This window comes from Strigops habroptila, unplaced genomic scaffold, assembly GCF_004027225.2.
Source record: "Strigops habroptila isolate Jane unplaced genomic scaffold, bStrHab1.2.pri NC_044299.1_ctg1, whole genome shotgun sequence".
Lineage (NCBI taxonomy): Eukaryota > Metazoa > Chordata > Aves > Psittaciformes > Psittacidae > Strigops > Strigops habroptila.
The window spans coordinates 278,217-289,922 of NW_022651056.1; the positions used below are offsets into that span (position 1 = coordinate 278,217).

Sequence of the window (11,706 nt, forward strand, 5' to 3'; positions counted from 1 at the left end):
ACGGGCAGTGCGGGAAAACCCCCCATCAGCGTTTCTGTAGTGTAGTGGTTATCACGTTCGCCTCACACGCGAAAGGTCCCCGGTTCGAAACCGGGCAGAAACACTCAATTTTCCCTTTTTTCCCTTCTTCATTTTGTTTTTCTGGGGGTATTAGGTTTTATGGTTAATAATTTTTCTCTTTTTCCCGAAAAAACCGCCTTTCCAACCTCTCCCGGGTTTTTGCGCGGTTTGGATAAACACTTCTCGCCGGTACCCGTATTAAATTAAACTTCTAAATAGTAAATAACACCCATAAAACAATAAATAAGACCCATCGCTAATTAAAAGCTTTTTCCCCAAAAAGGGATCAGGGATGGGGAGAAAAAGCATCTTCCCTAACCGGGAATCAAACCCGGGCCGCGGCGGTGAGAGCGCCGAATCCTAACCACTAGACCACCAGGGAGGCCCTATGTATCCGAGCGCACACTGAACATCCCGATCTGGACCGATTCCTGCAGTTCTTTGCCCCGTTTCCCTTTATTTTCGGTCCTTTGCCCCGTTTCCCTTTATTTTCGGTCCTTTGCCCCTGTCTCATCACCTCACCCCCACATGGGTGCACCTCAAGCACAAAGCTTGTCCCTGCAGCCAGCTCTCGGCTTTCCTTCAGGGAATGGGGCATTTCCCGGCCACTCAGCGATCAGATTTACCCATATCCCAGTGATTTTTGGATGGGAAGCCAGCAAGAACCACCCCTTACATGCAGCTTGTTACTGGGAACCAGTTTGGAGCTGCTCAGCCCTGGGGCATCCCACCTTGCTGTTGCATGACGAGAAGCTCCGGCTCTGCGGCTCCTGCTGTGAATCCTCCTGGATATGCAAAGGGAACGAGCAGAGCTGCTCCCTCCATGCAAAACACATCACTTGTGGCCGTGCAGCAGCTTCCAGAGGGGTTTGCATACACCGCGGTGTGTGGAGCCCGGCGACGACACCTTTGATCATCTGCTCCTTCCAGCCAAGCTTCCAGAATGCACTTTGGCTCCTCATTATGACTCAATCCATTGGGAAACGCACCCTCCATCCCCCTCGGTTCCTCCTTACAGCCCCAAATATTCACCCACCAACAGCTCATCCCGGGGCTGTTGCTCAATGAGAGGTTAAAGGCAGCTCTGCCTGGGGAAGGATTTATTTCTCCATGCCAACATGAGCTCACACCAGGGATGCGGGTACCCCTGATGATTTAAAGCACCCTTTTATCAGACCAGCTCTTGCCTATCTCATCCTTGGATTACACTGGAGAGGTCCGTGTGTGGCTCAGCTTGATCCCTGTCCTCCAATAGAGAGGTTTTGGAAGGGGTTTATGGTCACGGATGCACCAGCAGAGCAAGGCAGGTTATTTTGGGGAGCAGAGCAGCCCCCCTGAGCCAACCCATGCTGTTTGTTGACATAAATGATGGAGAAAGGAGCCTTTTCCATCCTGCACCTCCCAAAATCCATCCCCAGACCCCAGTGAACCACACTCAGGCGGATGCTGCCCCATGGCAGGGGTCATGGGGACAGAGTGAACTGGCAGCCCTTGCCCAGGCAGAGCAGGGGGAGGATTTTCTCCCCTGCAAAGGACGTCGGGGGGTGGCTGAAGATGGGAACCTCCTTCTGGGAGTCAAAAAACGCCACCCTCCCCGCCTCATAGTCCAGGTAAACCCCGATCACCGCGGGGGCAGCGGGCAGGGCGATGGGGATGGGGGGGGACGTGAGAGCCTGGGACTTGCTCCCACACTGCCCCACGGCCCAGATCCCCTCCCTGGGGTTGATGCCGATCCGCCCCTTCCTCCGCACTGACTCCTTGGCCACGCCGAGGGCCCAGACCTGCCCGTGCCCCAGCGCCACCTCCCAGTAGTAGCGCCCCGCGGTGAAGCCCCCGGAGGCCAGGACGCAGCGGGAGGAGTCGAAGCGCTCGGGGTTGTCGGGCAGGGGCTGGCGGGTGTCCCCCCACCTCACGCTCTTGTGCCCCTCGGACAGCACCAGCCGCGGATGCGCCGTGTCCGGGTCCAGCGTCAGGCTGACTGCGGATGGAGTGAGGAGGAGCATCACCACCGCGGCTGCATCCCAAAGCAATCCCCATCCTCCCCCTTGGCCATTGGGATGCTCCGGTTCCTGCTTGCTGGGGCCATTGGGATGCTCCGGTTCCTGCTTGCTGGAGCAGTGCAGGAATGGGTTTATGCCCATGAGTAAGATGGGAAGAATAGGAAAGCTGCATTGCTTTGGAGTAAAAGTAAGGCTTTGGAGGATGGGTATATTTTGGGTGTACCATCACTTCCCCTTTTCAATGTCCTCACATGGAAATATTTGCGATGTTCACCTTTTGAGAGGTGATTTCCAAAGGCAATGCTGACCCTGTGTGAGCATCCCAACACCTACTGCGCCCCCCGAGCAAACCTGCCCTTTCCCACTTCTGCTGCGCTGACACAGCCACAGCTCTGCAGGGCACGTTGGAAGCATCTCTCCATGGCACTTCTATGTAGCTGAGATCTCCTCCTTCAGACCTGCTGCAGACAGACCTACCCCCAGCCTCAGACCCTCCCCGGCCTCTCTGTACCTTGACATTTCAGCAGCATCTCTTTGAGGGCAATGCTTTTCGGAGGGGGAGCGGTGGGTTTCTGCCCCAGCTCAGGCGATGGCTCTGCTGGCTTCTGGGCTCCATCCTTCTCAAGCCTGGAGAGCAGGAAGACCTTCCTGAGAACATTCCTTTGCTCATAATGGCCATTATGACTCATTTTCAACTGGGGTTTCCTATAAAGAACTAAGTGACTGTAGGACTAGAGCGAAGGCTTGGTCCTAGTCCTTAGTGTTTAAGCCTTGCTGGGTTTGGTGGCCTCACAAGGGCAGGGAGGGATAACCCAGCCCTCCAGGGGCAGGTAGTTTTGCTGCAGCCAAGCTGAAGGCACCATCATCCCATTTGATACCTTCTCCTGGTCTTCAGCGTCCTACTTGGACCTTTTGCGGTGTCCTAGTTGTCTCCTGTATGTCTATATGGTCCCTAGCACATGGGGGTCACAAGTTGTTGGGAAGCCCATCAGTGTCACCACCGCAGGGATAAAGGACATTAACGTCACGAGAAAGGAGCCACAAACCTGCTCAAGATGTTGCTGCTGTCCTGCAAGGGAAGGTTGAGAGAAGGAGCATTAGGTCAGAGCAAAGCCTGGCTTCAAGCAACAAGCAGCTACCACAGGGCTCTGCTCTGCCTAAATGATGGGTCTAAAATGAGCCCCACGGTGCTTGCAGACCTAGGGGTGAGGTGGGGCCATGGCAGCATCATTTAACGAGCTTTAACCAAATGAGCCATTAAGCAGAGACTGGAGGTGGGCTCAGGGGGCTTCATGACGACCCAAAGGTGAGGTGAGCGCCTCTTGTTGCTCCACTGCATATGGAGGAACCTGGACAACGTTTTGGATGTGGACACGTACAACCGTGTGGATGAACCCATCCCTGTGTAAGCAGACAGGGATTTAAGCAGGGATGTGAAACATTCAAGGGGGCAGCTGGGCCGTGCTGTGACCATGGAAGAAAATCCATTAAAACCCCAAAGAGCTTGGAAAGACGCGTCTTTAAAGGAGCGTTTGGATTGATCTGACCCCTGGGCTGTGGCATCAATGGGGCTGAGGCTTCCTCCTCACCTGCAGGAGCTCGCACGCCGGCTGCTGACACTTCTCCTCCAGCTCACGGACCTGCTCACTGATGGAGGAGATCTCCCCCAGGAGCCTGTTGATGTTCTCCTCCTGCCTCCTCACGATGTCCTGGTCCAGCTTGGCCAGGCGCTCCAGCAGGACGCTCTCTTGCTCCGCCACGAACTGCTGCAGCTCCTTGACTTGGGACACAACCTTGTGCCGAACCCCTTCCACTTGTTCCTGCAGGGAGACAAGGATGGGGCAGGAACAGCAATGGAGATGGTTTATGGGTGACTGGGACCCCGGAGCCCGCTGCAGGGCATGGGAATCACTAAAACACTTCTTTTTGCCTTTTCCAGGCTTCTTTCTGGCTTCCCTTTGCCAGAAACTTCCAAGACTTCCATTGTCCATGGACCATAATCCCTGTCCCCGAATGCTCCAGACCTTTGAGCAACAAAGGAAGAGACAAAATACACCCATAAACAGCTTAGTTGGGGAAAGGGAAACTGAGGCAAAGGAGAGGCAGTCAGATGACTCCCGTTTCCTGCAGGAATTAGGAGGGGGAATGTGGGAACGTGCCCCACTTGTGAGGAAACCAAGGAAGAAGATGCACAATAACCTGGGAAAAGCCAACACGTGCTCCCAGCCTGCTGAGACATGCCTGGAACAGGGACATGGGGAGAATGGGAGCCTGGGGACAGGCTGTGGCCACTGACCAAAGGAGAGGACATTCCTGTGCCGTGGCACATTGGTGTCTCCACATCCATCACCATGGCCAGAGAGACAACCAAAAGGGAAGGGAGAAACCAGGGATGGACACTTACGAGGAGGTCCAGGCTTTTCCCTTCCTCGGCCTTTTTCAGCCCCAGCAGCTTTTCTCTCCTGTCCTTCAGGACCTGCACATGAGCCTGGAGTTTCTCCTGAGTGGAGAAGAAACACCTTGGTGGTGCATTTCCTTCCTCTGGCTGGTCCATCCCTCTACCCCCATCCCACCTATCCAGGCTGATCTCTTACAAACTCAGATTCTTCCCTGCTTAATAACATGGAATCATGGAATGGTTTGGATTGGAAGGGACCTTAAAGCTCATCCAGTTCCAACCCCCTGCCACGGGCAGGGTCACCTTCCACTAGAGCACGTTGCTCCAACCTCATCCAACCTGGCCTTGATGGGATGGTTCATCCAAACCTTCTCTATTCAACCCATTCCAGTGTCCCACCACCCTCAGAGTGAAGAACTTCCTTATCTCCAACCTGAACTTCCCCTTGTTTAAGTTTAAACCCACCACGCCTTGTCCTATCGCTACAAGGGGTAATCCTCAAGCAGAACAGCCCATCCTCAAGCAGAACAGCCCATCCTCAAGCAGAACAGCCCATCCTCAAGCAGAACAGCCCATCCTCAAGCAGAACAGCCCATCCTCAAGCAGAACAGCCCATCCTCAAGCAGAACAGCCCATCCTCAAGCAGAACAGCCCATCCTCAAGCAGAACAGCCCATCCTCAAGCAGAACAGCCCATCCTCAAGCAGAACAGCCCATCCTCAAGCAGAACAGCCCATCCTCAAGCAGAACAGCCCATCCTCAAGCAGAACAGCCCATCCTCAAGCAGAACAGCCCATCCTCAAGCAGAACAGCCCATCCTCAAGCAGATCAACCCATCTTCAAGCAGAACAGCCCATCCTCAAGCAGAGCAACCCATCCTCAAACAGATCCACCCATCCTCAAACAGATCAACCCATCCTCAAGCAGAGCAACCCATGGGGCATCTCCCTCGACCTTGGTCCCCTTCTCCTCCCCATACCATGCACAAACACTCCCCACCTTGTGCTCCTCCGCAGCCTCCTCGATGGGGACCACGCTGTGGCCGCGGTGAGCCTGGGACTCCCTGCACACGAGGCAGATGGGGCTCTGCTCCTCCTCGCAGAAGAGCTTCAGAGCCTCCCGGTGCTTGCGGCACAGCCCGTGCCCGGCTCTGCCCGCCTGCAGGCTCAGCCTCTGCGCCACCGCGATGAGCGTCGCCAGCTCCCTGTTGGGTCTCAGGTTCCTCTGCGGCGCCGTCTCCCGGCACCGAGGGCAGGAGAAGCTCCCGTCGGATCCCTCCCAGCAGCGGGTGATGCAGCCCCGGCAGAAGTTGTGTCCGCAATGGATGGAGACGGGGTCCTGGAAGAGGCCCCGGCAGATGGAGCAGGAGGCTTCATCGCGGAAGCTCTGGGCAGGGCTGGCTGCAGCCATGGGCTCCGTGCTGGGGATGATGGGGCAGGTTTCGCTTCCTGCCCCGTCGGTGCCCCCCAGGGGAGGTGAATGCGAGCAGAGGAGCAGTTGCAGAGCTGAGGGGCAACGGGTCTTCTCCAGGATGGGAAATGAAAGGAGAACCCCCCTTTCCCTGGGGGAAAAGAGGTTCAGTGGATAACAAGCATCATTTCCTGGGTTGTTTCAGCTCCACCTGCAGCCTCTGTGTCACCACAAGAGACCCAGGCAAACAGAACCCTGCCCCGACCCTCCCGCACCAGAAACCAGCTGGTTTCAATGCTCATTGATAAACCCCTTTTAATTTATCAATTGGAGGGTATCTCATGGGAACAGAATGTGAAGAACCACGAATTAAGGAATAGAGCATAAGGAACCCTTAAGGAATAAGTCTCCTTTCTTGAATTCACCCCCATCATCCCACCCCTTCGCTCCTTACCGCTGCCAGCACCTCCTTTCTGCAGCTATAACCACTCATTGCTGCTTTCAGTTCTCCTTTTGAGCAGGATGCTGCTGCTTCTGTCATGGGTCAGGGCTGAGCCCGGAGCTGAGCAGCCACTAATCACGCACCCTCTCTTCACAACATTAATGTGAAGGTGCTTTTTGTGCATCCTGGTTCCCCTGCAAAGCCGTAGCAACGAGACAGGGCTGGTTTGCATGGTGCTGAGGCTGGGTAATGAAGTGACACGTCTGAGAACACCAGTGAGCAGCACATCCGCTGTTAGCTCGTGATGTTCGGGTGCACACGAACACTCACATCGAAACCTGGGGCTCGCCCTCATGCTCGAACCTTCTTTTATTGCTCAACCTGGGGTGAAGGGTTGATGCAGATGAATGGGATGTGCAGAGATGCTGGTGCTGGGATGGATCCCCCCGCTTGTGTCTGAGCTTTGCATTGAGGACGTTGTTTTGGCCCCTGCTCCTCTTCCTGCTGCAGCAGCATCACCTTAAAGCCGCCTGGAGACAGGTTTAAACTAATGACCCCCCAAACCAGCCCTAATTGGTTGCGTGTAATCAACGGGGACTATTAGTGAGGGTGGGCTCAAGAGGGAGCTGGAGGCTCAGTTTTGCCAGACCAGGTTCAGTGCAAGAGGAGAATCAATAATCAAAGGCTTCAAGGCAGAGATATGGGGTTAATCTCTCAGAGTGTTTTTGCTCCCTTTCCAACCATTTTGGGGTTAAATCTAAACACAGAGCAGGGAAAAGGCTGCTCTTCCCTGTGGATCTTGCTTCTGGGGCATCAGCCAGAACTGTTTGGGCTGAAAAATAGATCTATTGGGAAAGGAATTATTCTTCTCAGGCTGGTTGATGCCCGACAGTGCAGAAGGACAAGCAGGATGGTGATGGGCAAAGCCACAAATGGGTCAGTTCAAAAGCTAAAGAGGCTCAAAGCTCCCCTGGTACTGACAAGACTGTCCCAAAGGGATGTGAGGACTAAGTGCTGCTTCCCCAACAGCAAGCAAAGGGTTGAGGATGCCCTCCTTGTAGTATCTAACCTCTTTCCCAAGCCACCCCTTTTCCATGGATGCTCTTTCGAATCTTTTCCGTTGCTCTTCCCCATCTTTTCCACAGCGAGCCCCTTCCCCACATCCTCTTTGCTCCCATGCTCAGCCCTTTTCCGGGATGTGGGTCTCCCCCTCAGGCAGGGTTCCCTTTCCCTGTCCCTCCTCCTGCCCGGCGGTGGGTACCGGGAAGCCCGTACAGCCCATGGGCACCGCCTGGGGAACAGGGCCCATCCGAGGGGTGCCACCAGGAGCCACCACCCGCTCCCCCCATCCCAGTTTTGGGTCTGCCCCCCCGGGGGGGGGGGGGGGCGGAAGGGAAACGCCTTTCCCTTGCTCAAAGGAAAACGAAAGCAGCGGCCGCTTGAGGGCTCAGATCGCGAGGGGGGGGGACCCCGATGTCTGCCCCGAGCCCCTCCGCGGCGCTCCCCAGCGAAGCCTCCTGCCCCATCTGCCTCGAGTACTTCCGCGACCCGGTCTCCATCCACTGCGGACACAACTTCTGCCGCGTCTGCATCTCCCGCTGTTGGGAATGGTCCACGGCGCCTTTCTCCTGCCCGCGGTGCCGGGAGACGGCGCCGGAGAGGATGCTCCACCCCAGCCGGGAGCTGGCGCGGGTGCTGGAGGCGGCGCGGAGGCTGAGCGCGCAGGCGGCCGGGGGGGACACGGGGCAAGGGGAACGATGCGAGAAGCACCAGGAACCTCTCAAGGTCTTCTGCGAAGACGATGGAGCTTTTATCTGCGTGATCTGCCGGGAGTCCCGCGCGCACCGCTCCCACAGGATGCTGCCCGCGCAGGATGCTCTCCAGGAATACAAGGTACAACCGAGCAGCACCATCAGGGCTTGATGTTCCCGCAGCAGCACGGTCCCATCGGGCTGTGGAACATCTTGCCCTCACCCAGGGCTGTGTTATGGGGGCAAAACTGCTGTGTCCCCCCCTCCATGCATCCCACACAGCCTGTTTCGGAATGACAGTGCAGGGCACGCACCAGTGCTTCTGCTCTCTCAGTTCTCATCTGATGCTCTGGGGATGGAGAGCTGAGGTCTCAACCCTCCCCAATGCGCAGTTCAAGTCCTTGGCCAGCTCTGGTGCTCCCCACCAGGCATCTGCCCGTGCCAAGATGCTCCCTAAGTCAGCAGGAACATGGGGTGTAAATGAAGGAATGTTTTCTTGCTGCATCAGTGAGTTAAATCAGCTCAGAGAAAGGATCCAACCCAGGCAAGAGCTGGAGCAGGAGCTGTCTCCATTATATGGCTTTTATTTCCATTCCAAGGATCCTTCTAGACCAAGGAGGACACAAGAAGCAGCTCTGGAGCTGGCCACAGCACAATCCCCTTCCCAGAGGATGGTCTTTTGGGGTAGACCAATCTCCAGAGGCCTTTTTCCTTCCCTAGGGACAAATCCAGGCCCGTCTGCAAGCCCTGAAGGAAGAGAGAGACAAACTGCTGGGGTTGCGAGAGGTTGAGATGAGGAGGAACTGGGAACACTTGGTAAGGGGGGGTCCAGGTGTCAGGATCTGGCTTTAGATGGGAGATCTGGGGTCCCTCTCCAGGTCCCAAACCAAATGATGCCTGCCAGGGACTCAACTGCTGCATGCAGACCAAGAGATCTACATAAAAGATACTTGGGATGGATGGGTGGATGGATGGATGGATGGATGGATGGATGGATGGATGGATAGATGAATAGAATCCTTCTCCTTCCCTTCTCCTTCCCTCCTCCTTCCCTTCTCCTTCCCTTCTCCTTCCCTTCTCCTTCCTTCTCCTTCCCTTCTCCTTCCCTTCTCCTTCCTTCTCCTTCCCTTCTCCTTCCCTTCTCCTTCCCTTCTCCTTCCTTCTCCTTCCCTTCTCCTTCCCTCCTCCTTCCCTCCTCCTCACAGGAGAAGACCGCAGCCGAGCGCCAGAGGGTCCTATCCAAGCTGGAAGGGCTGCGGCTCTTCCTGGGGGACCATGCCCAGCATCTGCTGGCTCAGCTGGGGGACCTGGAGCGGGACATCGAGAAGCTGCAGGAAGAAAACATCACCAGCCTGACAACGGAGATCTCCCGCCTGGATTCCTTCATCCAGGAGATGGAGGAGAAGAGCCAGCAGCCAGCAAGTGAACTCCTGCAGGTGAGGAGCCAGGGCATCACATTTGGGTACCACCATCTGGGTACCACATCTGGGTACCACATCTGGGTACCACATCTGGGCCTCGTGATGCAGCCAAGCCCAGGCTGTGCCCTGCTCCAAAGCCTGACTCACGCTGTTGGTGGTTCAGGTTTGCTCCTAAGAGCCATTCACTGAGCTCCCTCTTCCCTCTCTCCCTTCCAGGACATCAGAAGCACCTTGAGCAGGTATGGGGCTCCCCGAGCATCTCTTTGGGAGGGGGGTTGGACCTTGGGTTTGGCATCACCCCACCCAGAGGCTTTGTGGACACATCCCTGAGCGTGGACCCTGAGCAAAGGTGGCTCTCCCCGTGGTTGAACTCGCACCAGGTTTACCAAAGCGTGTGCACAAAAGCTTTCCTGGTCTCTCTTTGGGGAGATGCATCCTTTGTGACGATCCCTGATGCATCCCTCTTTGTGCCCTCCTGCTTCCTAGGCTTGAAATGGAGAACTTCCAGCAGCCCCCGCTGCTGCTGCTTCCAGAGCTGGAGAAGAGAATCAGCCACTTCAGGGAGAGAAACACGGCTCTGGAGGAGACCCTGAGGAGCTTCCAAGGTATGTGTGTGCTCTCAGCATACAGAACAACCCCTGTTTTCACGTTACATCAATTCATTTCTCCCCTCTTTAGACATCCTGATGTTTGAGCTGCCGGAAAAGAGTAAGTCCCCATGTCCTGGAGGTGAGGGAATGGGAAGGGCCAAGGGGAGGCTGAGCCCGACCTGGGATGGGTCGTCTGTGTCTGAACCAAGTGGTGAATGGGAAGGGAGGAAAAACCCCATAAGGAGTCAGGGAATCCTCACCATAAGGTGCTGATGGGTTCCTTTCTCTCAATGGAGCTGCCTGAGGACTGGCTCTGTCCATCACATCAGGGTGGTCAGGGACCAAATGCACACTTTTGGCCCAAAACACCCTAAAGGATGGGGGTCTCCCACTCATCTGCCCTTGTTCTTCCCTTGGGAAGCTGCTCCTGAGCCCTGTGGGATGGGGAAAGCAACCAGCACCTCACAGCAAGGGCAGAGCACCCCGAGCAATGGGATGATGGTGCCACAGCCCCAGCTGAGAGGCAGAACCCGGGGCCATGGGACGTGGTTTAGTTTCCTCTGATGTTCTCTCTCCGCCCCTCACAGTGAAGGTGACCCTGGACCCATCCACTGCCCACCCCCAGCTCCTGGTGTCAGCCGATGGGAGGAGCGTGAGGTGGGACAACGATTCCCATCAGGACCCATGTGCTGAGGGCTTGGGCACCGACCCCTGTGTCCTGGGCCGTGAGGGCATCACCTTGGGGAGATGCTGCTGGGAGGTGGAGGTGGCCCCCAGAGGCTCCTGGGCTGTCGGGGTGGCCACAGAGCCCCTCAGGAGGAGGGAAGAGGCTGCTGAGGACCCCGGGATGGAGCTCTGGTCCATGGGGCTCTGCGAGGGTCAGTTCTGGGCTCTCACCTCCCTCGAGCGCATCCCGCTGTACCAGGTCCAGGTCCCCACCAAGGTCCGGGTCTCCCTGGACTATGACAAGGGTCAGGTGGCATTTTTCGATGCCAATAAGAGATCCCTGATCTTCACCTTCCCAGCAGCCTCTTTCAAAGGGGAGAGCGTCCATCCCTGGTTCCTGGTGTGGGGCGAGGGGGCCCACATCACGTTGTGTCCATGAAGCTCTCCCTTCCTACCCAAACGCAAGCTTCATGTCCCCAATATCCCTATTTCCAGCACTCTTGGGCACTTTCATTGGCCTTTCTGGCCTCTATTTCCATCCCCAGAGATGCCAAACGGATGAGCATCCCCATGGGTCAGTGTCTCAAGTGGTCACCCCCAAATCAGGGCTCCAAATGGAGCCACAGCATCTCACACCAGTTTGGCTGCTTGTCCCTCTTATGCTTTTAGATGAAGTAAAAGGATGTACGTGCTGTCATGTTCTTCTCTGCCTGGTTATTTGCTGCTTCTGGCTGCCAGGTTCAAGGTGAGGGTTTGGTTATCTAAATCCCATTCCTGGTCTGCCCGTGCACAAAGCCTGTGAGTCGGCTGTGCCTGCACCCTGAAAGGCCAGCAAGCCCCATGCAGGTACATAAGGACATCCCATGTACCACGCTGCTGCAGTCCTGGCCAGAGGGAAAGACATGGAGGAGAAAATCAGGTATATTTTATTACTAATGATATCCATCGTTATCATCAAATCTGTTGGAG

The 11,706-nt window shown here is 56.0% G+C and overlaps 3 protein-coding genes and 2 non-coding genes across 13 annotated transcripts in view; 3 read left to right on the forward strand and 2 right to left on the reverse strand.

Moving 5' to 3' along the window:
• Nucleotides 1-30: 30 nt before the first annotated feature.
• On the forward strand, nt 31-103 carry TRNAV-CAC. The gene has a single exon. It is a non-coding gene; the product is annotated as a tRNA-Val (tRNA).
• A 267-nt stretch (nt 104-370) lies between these two features.
• Nucleotides 371-442, reverse strand: TRNAE-CUC. Its single transcript has one exon. It is a non-coding gene; the product is annotated as a tRNA-Glu (tRNA).
• Nucleotides 443-1,177: 735 nt separating this feature from the next.
• Nucleotides 1,178-5,867, reverse strand: LOC115618888 (E3 ubiquitin-protein ligase TRIM39-like). The gene is made up of 6 exons (XM_030510855.1): nt 5,457-5,867; nt 4,465-4,560; nt 3,650-3,880; nt 3,107-3,129; nt 2,572-2,687; nt 1,178-2,038 (listed from the first exon to the last, which is right to left on the reverse strand). Exons 1-6 carry the CDS (start codon nt 5,865-5,867, stop codon nt 1,524-1,526), a joined length of 1,392 nt encoding a protein of 463 aa, XP_030366715.1. The 3' UTR covers nt 1,178-1,523.
• The window catches only part of TRIM41 (tripartite motif containing 41), a 30,647-nt gene continuing 22,455 nt past the window's right edge, over nt 3,515-11,706 (forward strand). For all 8 annotated transcript variants that reach the window (XR_003994861.1, XR_003994866.1, XR_003994862.1 and 5 more), the window contains exon 1: nt 3,515-3,526. The gene's annotated coding sequence lies outside the window, so the exon portion shown is untranslated. The remainder of the gene's footprint in view (nt 3,527-11,706) is intronic.
• LOC115618873 (zinc finger protein RFP-like) lies at nt 7,739-11,434 on the forward strand. Of its 2 annotated transcripts, XM_030510828.1 has the most exons (7): nt 7,739-8,202; nt 8,781-8,876; nt 9,266-9,496; nt 9,698-9,720; nt 9,968-10,086; nt 10,160-10,189; nt 10,659-11,434. In XM_030510828.1, exons 1-7 carry the CDS (start codon nt 7,783-7,785, stop codon nt 11,174-11,176), a joined length of 1,437 nt encoding a protein of 478 aa, XP_030366688.1. In that variant the 5' UTR covers nt 7,739-7,782; the 3' UTR covers nt 11,177-11,434. The 2 variants fall into 2 exon arrangements, with proteins under 2 accessions (XP_030366688.1, XP_030366689.1); XM_030510829.1 differs by lacking the exon at nt 10,160-10,189.

Coding starts and splice junctions, on each gene's coding strand:
- LOC115618888 (XM_030510855.1), bottom strand. CDS start 5,867: ATGGCTGCAGCCAGCCCTGCCCAGAGCTTCCGCGATGAAGCCTCCTGC. Junction 3,130..3,649: donor CGGCGTGCGAGCTCCTGCAG/GTGAGGAGGAAG, acceptor CTTCCCTTGCAG/GACAGCAGCAACATCTTGAG. Junction 2,039..2,571: donor GATGCTGCTGAAATGTCAAG/GTACAGAGAGGC, acceptor CTCCATCCGCAG/TCAGCCTGACGCTGGACCCG.
- LOC115618873 (XM_030510828.1), top strand. CDS start 7,783: ATGTCTGCCCCGAGCCCCTCCGCGGCGCTCCCCAGCGAAGCCTCCTGC. Junction 10,087..10,159: donor GACCCTGAGGAGCTTCCAAG/GTATGTGTGTGC, acceptor TCCCCTCTTTAG/ACATCCTGATGTTTGAGCTG. Junction 10,190..10,658: donor GTTTGAGCTGCCGGAAAAGA/GTAAGTCCCCAT, acceptor CGCCCCTCACAG/TGAAGGTGACCCTGGACCCA.